At 42.9% G+C, this 15,141-nt stretch overlaps 1 protein-coding gene across 2 annotated transcripts in view; it reads right to left on the bottom strand.

Annotated features, from left to right (window-relative positions):
• The window catches only part of PRTFDC1 (phosphoribosyl transferase domain containing 1), a 95,801-nt gene that overhangs the window by 17,915 nt on the left and 62,745 nt on the right, over window positions 1-15,141 (bottom strand). For both annotated transcript variants that reach the window (XM_032880806.1, XM_032880805.1), the window contains exon 4: window positions 2,356-2,421. In XM_032880806.1, the coding sequence (XP_032736697.1) occupies window positions 2,356-2,421 (66 nt within the window). The remainder of the gene's footprint in view (window positions 1-2,355; window positions 2,422-15,141) is intronic.

Genomic DNA, 15,141 nt, shown 5'->3' with positions numbered 1-15,141 from the left:
TCATCAAACTATGGCCCATCTGGCCCATTTTTATAAATAAAGTTTTATTGAAGCACAGCCATGTCCATTTGTTTCCATTTTATCTATGGCTGTTTGCTGGTTTCATGCTGTGATAGAATAAGTAGTTGCAACAAAGACTATACAGCCCTCAAACTCTAAAGACATTTACTGCTTGGCCCTTCCCTAAAAAAGCTCACAAAGCCCTGCCATAGACCACATTTCACTACTGCAAACGTCTCAATTCGGGTGATTACCATGAAGATGGAGAGAAGTGGGCAGGTTGAAAACACGTTTGAGAACACCGAGTGTGGTCTACACCGGTTCATCAAGTACTCGGCTCTGATGTGAGTCCGTCCAGGTTCACAGAAATGCATAATGATACGTGACCTTTACACCTAAGCTGTTGTGAACGTTGAGAACCTGCCTGACCAATGTTGATTCATCTCAGATATATTTACCCCATGCGTTGTAAGCTCAAGGGGTTCGACTCACCACCTATTTAAGCATATATAGAAATCCATCGATGCACACACATACAGGTGAATGTAAAGATACCACAGAGTAGCACCTGGTAACCTGGAAGAATCATTTGTCTTGGGAATAAAACACTAAAGCTGACTCCTGCTTATACTTCCTGCTGGCTGATTTTTCTCCCTCTCCCACCTGAACTTCCCTGGTCTCTATTTTCTCATGGTGGGAGGGTATCTTTGTAGTAATTCTGGGAGGGATACTGAGGCTTAGCACTATCACCCCTCCTATCACTCTGTGCTTTGTAGGAAACTACCCTTTCCCCACCCTGCTCTCTGTCTCTTAAGGGAAGGGAATATCCAATACTCATGTAAGAGGGAGAGCACTTTAAAATGAACTAGAAGATGATGTTAAAAAAGTAGGAAAGAAAAACCAATTTTATATGCATCTTTTTTCTTGGCCTTCCTTTAGAATTCTTAGAATTGACAGTTTGACAAACTCTCCTGGTAATAGCCCATGGTGATTGTGTAATACCGCACAGGGTACGGTATTTCTCTTGTGTCATACACCTGTAAGGCAATGTCCTCCAGCAAAGTCCCAAAGTGACTTATTTAAAGGCCACTTCAGGGTTGTGAAAAGTTGTGAATTTCTGGAAATTGAGTATTTTAATTTTCTAGCATGTCATTTTTATTTTTATTATTTGTTTAAAGTAGGCTCCACACCCAGTGTGGTGCCCAGCGTGGGGCTCAAACTCACAACCATGAGATTAAGACCTGAGCGGAGATCCAAAGTCAGACGCTCAAAGGACTGAACCACCCAGGCGCCCCAAGGATGTTATTTCATGCACTGACGAAGTAATATCACATGGTGGCCTCGTGATGCATTAACATCAGCCAGTTAATTCCAATTTCTGTGGAATATAATTTATGTCTAGATAGCAACGCCCCACTTGGATGGCTATGAGGCTTTCTAAAGAGTAGAGGGAAAGAAGCTGGTTTGTATAGGTAGAGCCCTTGGGGCTCTGTCATGTTCCTAATGTTATTATACATGTTTCTGTTCAATGTCTGCTATTCCTTTACCCGATTCAGATGTTGCATCACAATAACAACCACAAATATGAGAGATTAAACTTGTGCTAGAGACTGATTCCTGTCACTCAGAAAGCTAAAGTTGTTCAAGGATAATGCGTACTAGAGATGTCGATAGAGCTGTCGCTTGGATTCACAGCAGAACTTGAATCTCAGGGTCCACAAAGGCCAGGTGCTTTAGGAAACAACGCTTCCTTCCATGGATGTACTTATGTCAGAATCCAAACAGATTTTCACTTAATTATTAAGCATTGGAAGGTCTGGAACGCCAAGTTGAAAGTGGAGGTGTTCGCCCCATGATTTAATGGATTGCATTTTTTGCATGGGAGTGAAAAAGGCATAAGGTTGGAACATATGCTCTCCAGAAGTCCTTTTTAATCTCCTCCTTAAATATTAGATATTTCAACAAACCTGTTTAAATGTCTTAGTGCAAGGCCTAGGTGCTGAGGCATGGAGGAGAGACACAAAAGCATACAAATAAAGGTTCCTTTTCTGGAGGAATAGCAAGAGGAGAATGGAAGAAAGCAGGACCGCCAAGGGATTTTGTAATACGGGGTTGTCTGAAATGAGATTGGAAGGAAGGTTGGAGACCAAAGATCTGGTCGGCCTCGGGTCCTGGAAGCCTTATAAAAGGAGTGTTTTAGAAGGAAGAAATCATTAAAAGGATTCACACATCCATTTGCATGAATTAGCCAACCCCGGAGAGTGTCTGAAATGCATTGCGAGAGCTGACCTGAAATGAAGGTCACTGATTTCCCCATGACATCAGTGCAGCCCCAGCAGAGTCATATTAACAAACCTTTCCAGCCAGTGTTGAAAGATCCTCGCCTCCAATTATCTGCATCTCGCCCATGGACTGGTCGTTCTAAAAAAAGCGAAGATAATATTTCACTGTGCAAGAAAACCTTTGCGGCACATTTTCCCTGTCTGCCGAGCTCGCGGCTAGATTGTGCCTGACAAATGCGGCACAAATAGCTGGTACAGATTCCTGGTTGCCCCTGGTTACCAAGAGCCACCCGCCTGCCACGGTGCTGGAGACAAAGCATTGGGATGGCTCCCAGAGGGGAGAGACTGTGGAGAGGGCTGATAAAAGGAGTGGAGAGAAAACCAACAGACCTAATTTGAGAACACAGAAATGATGGAAGGTGCCTGAGTCTATCCTGAGGCAGATGGAATTGGGGAAGGCTGTCAAGTTCCGGGACCTCTCTGGGTGGAGGGGGCTACAGTTTGTGGGGGGATGGGTGGTGTATGTGGGGGTGGGCAGAAATGGGCCACGCATTTGTCTGCTGGGCCACCAAGCCCCATCCTCTGCCCCAGGAGGTAGCAATCAGGTAGTGGTTCCCAAAGAAATTAGGGGCTTCCTCTTTCCTCCTACCAATAGAGGTCCAGTCCCCCATCTGAGGTCCAGGGCAATTTTTTTAAAAATTCATTCATTTAATAGAGACAGTGCAATAGAGCACAAGCAGGGGGAGGGGCAGATGGAGAGGGAGAAGCTGGCTCGCCACTGGTCAGGGAGGTCCACAAGGAGCTTGATCCCAGGACGTTGGGATTCTGACCTGAGTGTCTGAGTTAAGGCAGACGCTTAACTGACTGAGCCACCCCGTCAAGGGCAATTCTAACAGTTCACACAGATCAAGAACTATTGCACGCAGACCTTCAGGCATGAATGAAGAAGCCTCAGGAACGTTGCATAGGCCCAGGAATATGTATAAGAGATTTTCACGCCAGTTCTATTAGAGGTCATGAGTATCCACTTTCATGATGGTTATATATTGTAGATCATCCTGTTCTAATTAAACCACACACACACACACACACACACACACACAAAACCAAATATGGATTGTTACCTAGTTCCTATCACAACAAAATAACATGGAAGCAGAACAGGAAAGAGAGACGGGCAACTCGTGTTCTGGCCTCACTGGGGAGACACAGCAGAAGGGCTGACACAGACACCCTACAGACCGTGGATTCACAACCAAGCCAGACCTTCCAGCAATAACCTACGGGAGAAGGTCATGGTGCTGCCCTTCACGCAGGACTCGATGAACCAGGAAACATCTCAGGTCACTGCTGCGCCTTTTTGAGCTCTGGGCTCTCCTCTCTTGACAAAAAGGCTCTGCCTCTTTCCTGGTGGTGGGGTGGGGAGCAGGTGTGGTTCATTTCCTAAGGATCAGGTGGGGCCAGGCCTTACCTGGGTAGGTAAACCAGCTACGCCCGAAGCTACAACAGGCCTTGGACTTTGCAGGGACTGAAGCAGATTTGTCCCCTTAGGAAAGTTCTTGGGTCGGTTTGAATTGGATTCTATCACTTGGAATTGAGTCTCTATCTAGGCAAAGAGCTACTTTGTCGTATAATGGGTTATCTGGGAAGATGAAAAGCAGCCAAATAACCCACAGAACAGTTTCACCAAGGAAGCAGCCTTTATCTTTTTACCTTACCGCTCCAGAGCGGCGGGGGGGGGGGGGGGGGGGGGGGGGGGGGGGGGGGGAATGACCTTAAAATGTTTTCACTTCCCTTGGTAAAGCATTCATTCTTTACGGCAGCGGAGTGGACAGGACGCCCACCAAGTAGGTGAGACCAAAAATTTTCTTCTTATGGGAACTGATCTCAAAAGGAGAAAGTCAAAGAACATCCAGAATTCACAGATCTCTTGCTGTTTCTGAACGGGCTTTCATAACCGTCCATTCACAACCAGTCATGCAGTAGGCTAGGGACTTGCCCAAAACATCAAAGGAGAGATTTTCTTATCACTTGTGGAGGTGCAGAGACACAGGAGTTAACATAGGGGGAATGTCTGCATATTAGACTCAAATGTGTTGCTCATAGCAGCAGGAAAAATAAAATTTCAATACCTCCAGAGGAGGGAGGTATACAGAATTGGATGCAACTATTAAACCACAAAGTTCGACGTAACAAACGAGATTTACCCGCTGCCAATCAGTGTAAACTTCATATTAATTCTATTACCATCTTCATTCTACTGATTAAAAACAAAAAGCACAATATATCAGAAAGCTAAATAATGTGTTTGCTCTAAGTGTTGCCTTCAGCATGTTGCCAAGCGAGTCTTAGTTCAGAAGACCTTCCTTAGAGTCCAAGTTTATAACATGTTTTTATTATTACATTTGTCCTTAACTCATCTGGAACTTGTATCTTCCAAATGTCTATAAAGTCTATTGTCCCAATACCACTTACTGAATTGTTTTTTTTTTTCCCCTACTGATTGGAAACATCATTTTTATCCTTATCTTTCATTCTCATTTGTGAGGGTCAGTTTCTATATTCTTCTGTTTCCTTACCTAAATGTCCATTTTAGCATCCAAACCATACTGTTACATTATTATAGCTTTTTAGTATGTTTCAGTATCTGGGAGTGTAAGTCCCGTTTTTGTGTTCTTTTTAAAAAATTGTCTCGGCTATCTTTGTACAATTATTGGCCTATTTGCTGAGCTGTTATGAAGATCAAACAAATTAATATATACTGATCATTTAGAACAGAGCCTGGCACGTGGTAAGTACTCAGTAAATGCTGGATATGATTAATTTCCCTCCCTCCCCCTCTTCCTCCCTCTCTCCCTTCCCTACTTCCATCCTTCCTTTCTTCTTCCCTTCCTCCCTGCTTGCTTCCTCCCTCCCTCCCTGCCTTCTTCCCTGCTTGCTTCCTTCTTTCCTACCTTCTTAGGAAATGGTCATTCCTCAGACCTCTTTGGTACACTGAGGTCTGGAGCTCCCCTGGTTTAATGACTCCAGCAAAGGAGGCTTTCATGTCTTGCTGGGTTGGAGAAGGGAACTCAAAGGACCCTCTTCTCCATTCATATGTTCCCCAACCCCTTGCTCCTTTAGCCCATTCCCCCATCACTTCATCTTCTAAGAACCTAGTGACTAACTTCTGAGCGTTTCAGAAGTTTTGTGGCACAAATCCTATAATTCTCATCGACAATTCCCTCCATAGGCATTTAGATTTTCACTTTCTCTATTAGGTTGAGTCAGAGCCCTTCCTTAATCACTTTTGCCTCCAAAAACCATTGACATCTCTTCCCTTCTCCTTGTCCTTGCACATTTATACTCCCATTTCTTTCTCTACTGGCATTTTGGTGGGGTTTCAGGAGGGAATAGAGCTAATTGTATGCAGTCAATCCACTGTGTTTAACCATATTTTTCTAATGGCTCAAAAGCATCCTTGCAGTCCTAGGATTGATGTGTTTTTTAAAACATCCTTGGTTTTTCCTTGATAATATTTTATTTGGGATTTTTCGTCTTATCTTCGTAAGTCAGATGGGTTTATAGTTTTAAAGCAAAGTTATACTAGCCCCATACAATGCATCGAGTGGTTACTTATCTTTTTTTCCTATGCTCTAGAAGAGTTTGTTTCAGAATGGATTGATTGGTTTTGCTAAGGTTCAGTAAAGCCCAGTATAGGTCTTATTTAACTCCCAGCTTACAAACCAGAAACCTGAGCAATGAGCATTTACATAACTTGCCCAAAGAGGGGTTGCTAATAGGTGAAGGGGTCTAGTTCAATCCTAAAATGGCTGGCTCCTTGTTATTCTGGTGTAACCTACCCCTGCCCTTGGCACCCAGTATTCCTAGAAGAGAAAAGCGCATAGTGTGTCTTTGAGCAGAATCTAGAGACGGAGTGGGTCCTGCTCACACAATGAAGGGAAATACACGAGTTCAAGTGGCCAGGAGAAGCCAACATCTTGTAGAAATGGTGGCTTCGGTTATTTAGATTTAAAGAGCCAAGGAAGGGGACCTGGGTGGCTCAGCGGGTTAAAGCCTCTGCCTTCAGCTCGGGTCATGGTCCCAGAGTCCTGGGGTTGAGCCCCGCATCGGGCTCTCTGCTCAGCATGGAGCCTGCTTCCTCCTCTCTCTGCCTACTGTCAAATAAATAAGTAAAATCTTAAAAAAAAAAAAAAAAAAAAAAGCCAAGGAAATCTCTGGTATTAAGCCATGGTGTCCTTAGAAGAAATATTTTGGAAATTACTAATGTAGGTGACCTGATCTCCAGGTACCAAAGGGGGCACGCCCAAGCAGCCCCGCAGATGTGACAATTCCTCCTATGGAGACTTTAGACTGCTTAGATCATGTTTAGAAAAAAAAACAGCACTGAGCAAGAATAAATACCCTGAGTTCCTGTCCTTTTGGGGAACAGGAAGGGGAAAAGTAAGGAAAATAAATAAACAAAGGAACCACTCTCTAAGCCATTCGTTTTCAAAGACAGAAACACTTGCTTCAAAATCTGTACACACAAAAGTTTTCTCCATATTCTCAGCCACCACAGATCCCTTAACTTTGTTTTTTCTCCCTAATTATCTTTCCTCTTCACTATTCTGTGCTAAGTAAGGTCATTGATCCTATATTAAGTGGATAGAGATGCAAAACAAAACCCAGAAAGTCTTCATTATAAGGAGGTTTAATGACCAACCTGGAGAGTTTCTGATTAAAATGGTGCAAACCACTAATTATTATTATTTTTAACTCTAACATCTGATGCCAAGTCAGAGAACAAGGACAGGTGAATGGGTTCCAGTATCCCCAGTCTTTTCTTCAACCAGTGGTTGATGTAGGACAGGACTCTTAACAGGATCCCTTAGTCCTTCATACTGCCTGAAGCCAGAGCAGAGGGCACAGTGTGGTCAGAGCCTGCATGGCTTCTGAGCCCGTTGCTTCAAGCAGAACAATTCCACTTGTCTCTCTTACATTGATTGGGTTCACAGTGAGGTGGTGCAGGCAAAAAAAGTTTGAAAAACCTCGTGTTCGTGTTTTCTCCTTTGGAATTGACTGACTTTTTGGTTTCCTGTTCATTTAATTACCCATCTGCTTCTGAGAGTGTTTGTTTAGGAACTCCTTCTTACGATCTATGCAGAGGGAGTGGGGGGCAAAGGGTATGCTGTGGAAAGAAGAATGTGGAGATTAAGTGACCAGGTGGCTGGGCTCCCCGGGTCCCCTCAAGGACCAGACTGCCTGGGTTCTGCTCACAACCCCACCTTCCATGAGTTGTATGACTTTGAGGAAGTTACTTACCGTCTCAATGCCTCAGTTTCCCTATTTATAAAAAGGACATATTAATCATTCCTACCTCTTAAGATTATTGGAGGACTAAAGGAATTCATGTACATTAAGCACTTAGAAAAGTGCCTGGCATGTAACACTTACCAGTACATAAAGCAGGCCCCATATTCTCCTAAAAAACTTGCAAATCTACCTGGTGTCCTAACATTTGACCTTGTGATGTATTCTTCGTTCAGTTCACTGGGTGTCTTACTACTCCGCGGGTGCGCTCTGTGGTTAGGGTTTACCAAGGCTAACCGTTACCCATGAGGCATTTGGGTAAGGAGGACTCATGTCATTGCACTGACACTTTGTATCCCAGCTGGAGCTTTGGTTAAAAATGACCTCTTACATGTTTTCTTTTTGGGTTTCTTAATGACCTCCCAGCTTCCACACTGTGCTGTCTGATGCTTTCCAGCAGATTGTTTGGTGGGCATAATTCCTGTCATTCCACTTTGCTGTTTTCATCCTTCTCCTCAACAGGTAGAAGCCACTTGGAGATGGTGCTCTGGCCCACTTTTATACTTAACTCTCTTTAGATCCTTGTAAGAACCATTTACAGTTAGTAGAGCAAGGAGTTAACCTTGAAACTGCCTTGCAAGATGGCGGCAGAAGGTCTGTGGTAGAACATGAGAATGGAAGGCTGGGTTTCTCATCTCTTTCTAGGCCCAGCTGCATTTTTACCTTGGGGATCATGAGCTGCCCTAATTCCTTTCTACGAATCCACCATTTTAGCTGAAAGTAATCTAAAATTGATTTATGTACTACTCGTAAACAAAAGAACCTCAACTAAGATACCATGCTAACTTATAGGACAAGTCGGTATTTGCAAATTTTGATAAATATTACTAGTGACAAATTACTTGTGACACATCTCATCACTATTGATGTCCTACCCTGTCCTGCACTGAGACCCCAGGAGTTCCCGGCACAGAACCTACTGCATTACCTCCATGTCTTAACTCATGGTTGTACACATCACATGTCTCCATCTTTCTTCACATGGGTAATTCATGTTCTTTCATCAAGACTCAGTTCAGGCATCATCTCTTCTGGGAAGCTTTCCTAGAGTCCCCTGGACTTTATATGTGTCACAATAACACTCTATACAGATTTGCATGTTGATAGACCATATCCAACTGGAGTGTATTTTTGTGAATGTAGCAGTTGCCAATAGAATGGAAACTCCTTCAGCATAACAGCCTTACTGTCATCCTAATTGTTCCCTCTGTTGCTGGCACATGGTGGCATCCGGTGTTTATGGAATCATACTAAAGCATCCAAGCACATGCGTTAGCTATGTTTTTAATACTTTTTCTCCTGCCCACTTAGACAACGTGTTCTTGGACAGCACTTGGTTTCTATTCCTTTAAGTTCTTCTCCAGCTGTCCAGAAGCCTGAAGGACCTTATTCCTCTATGGGACTCAGAGAAAAATGACAACTATAAACAAACACATGAGAAAATATCTGTAAAGCTCAACTGAGAAGGACTTAAATAAAGCTGCCTTAAGTAACTTGGAAGATGGGATGACTGAAATAATGTAGACCTTCCTCTGTTACGTCTGATTTCCATCCAAATGATATTTCTTTATTCTCACATTCTTATTATCTCAGTTCCCTGTCTCCTCAATATTTTTAAAAACCTACATGCCCATATCCATGTGAATTCTGAACACAAGAAATATGAAAAGATGATTTATTAAGATATCTTAATAATAGGAATTCATTTAATGATTAGTAAAAAATATATTTTAAAGCCAAACTAGTGTTTTAGCCAGGAAAAAAACATACAGGTTAGCATGTACAGTTTCACTCATTTGAAAGTACATGTGTACTTTGCATCTCCTGAATTTGGTGTGTCTAATTTTGCAAACATGATATGACTTTATTTGAAGACAAAATGGCTTTCTGCTTAATGACAATGATTTATTACTCCATTGTGATTGGTATTCTACTCCACCCGGTCTCCAAGAGGGGTATGGGTTAGCTAAGAGGAATCTCCACCCAACAGAGAAAGGTTATTTTTCTGTATAAGAAATAAAGGGGAGCTGGGTGAGAAGAAGCCACAATGATGTGAAGAATCTATAGGCTGAAGAAAACGAAGAAGAAGAAAAAGAAAGAGTGAGAGAGTGAAAGAAAAGAAAAAGAGAACAGGAAGAAGAAAATAAGCGTTTATTTTAATTTAGTTATAGAGGACCCCAGGAAGGAGGAAACACAGTTTGAAAACAGATTGAGTGACTTCTCTTTACATGAACTCTGAAAACTTGGAAGCAGGATATCCTTCTGTTTTGAATCTTGGTATGGGCTGTTGTTTTGGCTGAAGTTGTGTTTTTAAATTATGGATCAGAAGGACAAACAAGTGGAGCCTCTGGAAACATCTGAGTGACCCCAAAAGACTTCAGTAAAATCTGTGTTTTAAAATGTGTATGGCCATATCCCAGTGGTTGACTCTTTCTTGGAAGACCATTTTCTCCATACAATTTTTCCCTCCTAAATACCCAGGGAAGATTTATAATTATAACTTGAAAAACAACAACAACTGAAAATAGTTGTTCAACAGTAATGAAATCTTAAACCAGCTCTCATGAACTGCTTTTAGGATTACCAGGGGAAGGGGTGGTGAACAGGAAGGACCAAGGGAGAGAACTGGCAACAGATAGCATACCAGAGAAACCTCTAGAACCCACACCACTTTTTAGTATTAAACTTGGATCTATCTTCTTTCCCACCCAATTGTACTCTGGGTCCAAAAACTTCTGCTATCTTGTATCACTTCTCAGCTCAAAACATTTCTGAAGATGCCCATGCTTGCAAAATAGTGTCTGATTCCCCCACCCCCCCCCCCCCCCCGCCCCAGAGCCCGGCAAGAGGCCTCTGCATATCACAAACACCAAAACACAAAGACATTTGCTTTTTTTCTTTTTGGTCTTATAAGGGAGTTTCTGGAAAGTTCTGTAACTGTTAAACTAATAAGAATTATACAACAGGAACATGTGTGCTGAACTGGGCCTTGCCCTCTACCCCCTTATAGGGTCGTTTGTGGAGGGTGGGGAGAGGATGGTGGTGGAGAAAAGCACAGCCTTATCTTGAGAAACCAGAAAAAGAGGGGCTGACATGTTCTCAGGTTGGTGACTCTAAACCACCCAAATCAGGTGTCTCCCCAGATCACCATGTTCCCTCCTGCCTCTCTACTCAGAAGGTACCATCTTGGAGGCACCTGAATCAGGAAAAAGAGGCACAAGGGAGAAAAGCCTAGCCTCCCCAAGTCCCTGAAGAGCTTAAGTGGGTCAGTCTCATGCCGGTTTTAGGCAGGCTCAGTCACCACCCAGAAGCTGGTCCTGGGCCCAGCTTATGCCCTGCCCTGCCCAGCAGATACACCACTCTGCTCAGGCTTGCAGGCTGCAGGGATGAGTACAGCTCCTTTAGTCTCTAGCTCAGGGTATCTGAGTAGATACATGAGCCTGGGCATGGACAAAGCTATAAAGCTTCAAAACCTTAAACATTTAGAAATAATGGCATGTGCCTCTGCATTCATATTAGAGGCAAGGCCGACTTTGAGAACATTTACTGAACATTTACTAAGCACCAGGCACTACTCAAAACATATCACGTACATGAATCCTAGCAAAATCCCATGAGGTACCATCCAGCAGCCATTCTCCTTGGTATTTACCCAAGGAGTTGAATATTTATGTCCACACAAAAACTTGCACTTGAATGTTTATAGCAGTTTTATTCATAATTCCCAAGACCTGGAAGCAGCAGAGATGTCCTTCAGTAAGCTGACAGGATAAATAAACTGTGGTACATTCAGACAATGGAATATCATTCTGTACTAAAAAGAATGAGCTATCAAGCCATGAAAAGACATGGAAGATGGTTAAATGCATCTGGCTAAGTGAAGATGCCAATCTGATGAGGGTATATACTCTAGGATTCCAACCATAAGACATTGTGGGAAAGGCAAAACTATAGAGATAGTAAAAGAGGCTGGTAAGGGTGGAGGGAATGAGTAAGTGGACCACAGGTGATTTTTAGAATAGTATAAATACTCTAGGATACCATAATGATAGATGTATGTCATTACACATTTTTCCAAACACAGAGTTATGGGGTGTCATTGTAGGTTCATCAGTTGTAACCTATGTAACTCTCTGGTGTAGGATGTTGATGGGGGGAGGTTGTAGGTGTGTGGGGCCAGGAGGTGCATGGGAACGCTCTGTACTTTCCCCTCAACCTTGATGTGAACCTAAAACTGCTCTTAAAAATAAAGTCCATTTACTATGGTGAGTGCTGTGAAGTGTGTAAACCTGGCAATTCACAGACCTGTAGCCCTGGGGCTAATAATACATTATATGTTTATAAAAAAATAAAATAATAAAATAATAAAATAAAAATAAAGTCCATTTAAAAAAAAAATCCTATGGGGTAACAGGCACTGTTATCATCCCAATGCAAGTAACTTTGCTAAGTTACAGTGCCCAAGCCCACACAGCTGGAAAGTAAGGGGGCTGAAAAAAGGATAACCCCCTGTCTTGCTCCAAAACCTCCACCTAACCAATACGTTCTACAGCTTTTCTCTTGGGTCTGATCAGAATCTACCTTTCTGTCTGACTATGCACTAGACTTCCTCTCCCCGCCAAGGTGCTTGTAATGTGCACAGGAGTCCCCTGCACAGACTGTGATCCTGCCTGGGGTGGGACCTGAGAGTCTGCCTTTCTCGTGAGCTCCCAGGTGACAGGGAGGGGGCAGGTCCATAGGCCATGCTCTGAGTGGTTGGGGTCTATGTTCCATCTGCTGGCTAACTCCAGCACACACCCTCATTTTATCATCGTATGTCTTATGGATGCACCCTCCACCCAGAAGGTCTTCCTGCCACATCCCTGCTTGTCAAAATCATAACTTCCCTAGACGTACAAACTAAAAATCGACTCTCACTGTAAGTCATCACCTGATCCTCATCCCACAACCACCATCAGCCAGAATTGATTTCTCCTGCCAAGGTGTTTCCTTTGCATTAAGCATGTATTCTTACCACCCTTGTTACACTATTCTTCTTCACTCATTTTCTATGCATCTGTTCACATCTGCTCTTCTAAAAGCAACTTGAAAATAGAGACTTTAGATCTTTCATCTTTGTAGGTTCCTTAGCCCTGAGCAGGTGCCTTGCATGCAGAAAGGAACCACGATGTGTTCCCCTTTTCTGTAAAGTGGGGACAATAACACCTACTTGTTTGGATTGTTGTGAGCTTTAAGTTCAATGTCATATGTAGAGTACTTTGCTCAGAGTAGGCCCCTGATAAATATTTACTGAATTGGATTTTCCTTTTCTGTTACCCATAAAACGGAAAGGGGAGGGTGTGGGAGTGAATTAATGACAAAGCCAGGCTTACCCCCAAGATATCTTAACATTTACTTATGTGGTTTTTCCACTCTATCAAGCTCTACTTCACTTTATTTTGCTTATGTAACCCCCAGTCACTCATGTAACTAAAATTTATCAGTATTTACAGAAGAAACCTGGAGTAGTATTTCCTGGTTCACATTTTCTATGCAAATCATTGACTCATGTTCAGTTAGGGCTTACTGGATGAAAGGAATACATGTGTCCTTACAGTGTGGTAAAGTATAAGTTAATGTACATAATATATTTAATGTGCATGTAATTTACATATGTAACAGTTACATAGACATACCAGTATGTCTATGTGATTCAAGATAACCAAATTTAAAATTAGGTAATGGTTTCCAGGTAACATGACTGTACAAGAAGAAATGATTATGACCAGACAATGATTGCCTTAAGCAATTACTCACTGGGACACCTTGGCAAACTCACTCAATTTCTCATTTACTTCATCTGAAAAATGGGAATAATACTGCCTGCCTTACATGTCGAGAGCAAGCAGATTGCCTATACATGCAAATGTTATGAAAAAATGGAGCAAACTTTTTACATACAAAATTGCATTAACGATATCCTCAGCCATAATACAAAGCTAGAGGGAAAAGGCAATTTATATGGAATACAAAGAAAGTAGAATACCAAATGTCAAGCATTTCATCTACTATTACTACATTTTAGGTTTACAGTTTTGCTCCAACTTCTCCAGGTATCTGATGAGATATAAGTATCATGTGAGAAGGTCCGAGAGCAGAATGCTTGTAGAGCCACCTTTTATTTTTCAGAACAAGAGAAGATGGTTTATGTGATGTAGGCATGTTGATTGGCAGTGCAGGCTTGCAAATTCCTTCAGTATTAAGTCATGTCTTCAAAACTGGGTGGGGCGCTGAGTTATTAAATTTTTTCTTTGCCTCTGGAGGCCAGGCTTGGAAGTGGCTGGAGACTACATGTGAACTGAGCTGGGTGGTCTCAGGAAAATTCTGTGTAAACAGCGTTGCTCATCTAAAAGTAGCACAATACACTGCACATCTGTCTGTCCATGTTATACAAACAGAATCTGGACTCCATTAATGTGCCTGAGGAATAAATTATTCTCTAATAAATGTTTTTATAATCACAGTGGAAAGGAAGGTCCAAGACAGCAAAGGAAATGAGACTCCTGTACCAATTTGTTGGCGGAAGCCTGGGAGGGGAGTGGGAGAAGGAAGTAGACCACAGCTGTGTCTGACTTAGAGCGGGTGTGTCTTCTTTAACATGGGAAAGGTGGGGTTCCATACAGACTAAGGTACGGGAGAGTACCTTATTCTGTACTTGCCAATGAAGACTGCCAGATTGCCCAGGGAAGGTGGATTTGCTCTCAGTTCCTGTTGGATGATCAAAGAATAACTTCTTAATGACACATCCAGCTAAGGATGTAGACCCAACAACCTCAGTGGCCCAAAAGTCAGAATGTCTACATGAGGTGGCCTGACAGGGCCAGCAGCTATAGAACAGGGCACGTGGGCTGTCTGACTGTTCACACATGAATAGCTACTCTTCTCTCTTTACCCCCATCGAGTATTTGTTGTCATTGGCTGATGACACAAAGGTCTTTGTTTTGTAAGGGGGCAGGAGAACTTGTATGAGTCAGAGGGGACAGGGAAGAGAGAAGAGAAGGCTGGAGGCTGATATGATGACCACTGTTCTCCATCTGGTTCCTTTGACTGCATTTGAGCCCTGATATTGGAGGACTGAACTGCTTTCATTAGAGACGAAGATTCTGGAAGGAGTCAAAGGTCGAAAGTGGAGCCCATTCACAACTGTTTGGGGGCCCTGCCTCTGTGGGAAACCTGGCCCTGTCCTGGTGCCCTCAAGGCCTGCAGTTTGCGGGGCTCCCCTGGCATGGACATAGGCACTCACAATAGGCATGGTTAGCCGTGGCCTTGATAATGATTCCAGAAGGCACTTCTTGGGCAGAAACACCAAAAGCAGGAACTAGAGCAGGGGCTGGCCAAGGAGGTAGCAGATGCTGTGGAGTAAGTGCAGCTGAGGGATTGACTCAGACACACATGGGAGGACCCCCTTGGGAAGTCTCAGAAATAACCGAAGAGTAAATTCTTGATCTGGCCAATGGGAAAAGTATAG

The sequence above is a fragment of the Lontra canadensis genome, unplaced genomic scaffold, assembly GCF_010015895.1.
Source record: "Lontra canadensis isolate GAN:19392208 unplaced genomic scaffold, GSC_riverotter_1.0 scaffold72, whole genome shotgun sequence".
Taxonomy (NCBI): domain Eukaryota; kingdom Metazoa; phylum Chordata; class Mammalia; order Carnivora; family Mustelidae; genus Lontra; species Lontra canadensis.
This window is presented reverse-complemented; position numbering and strand designations above follow the sequence as displayed.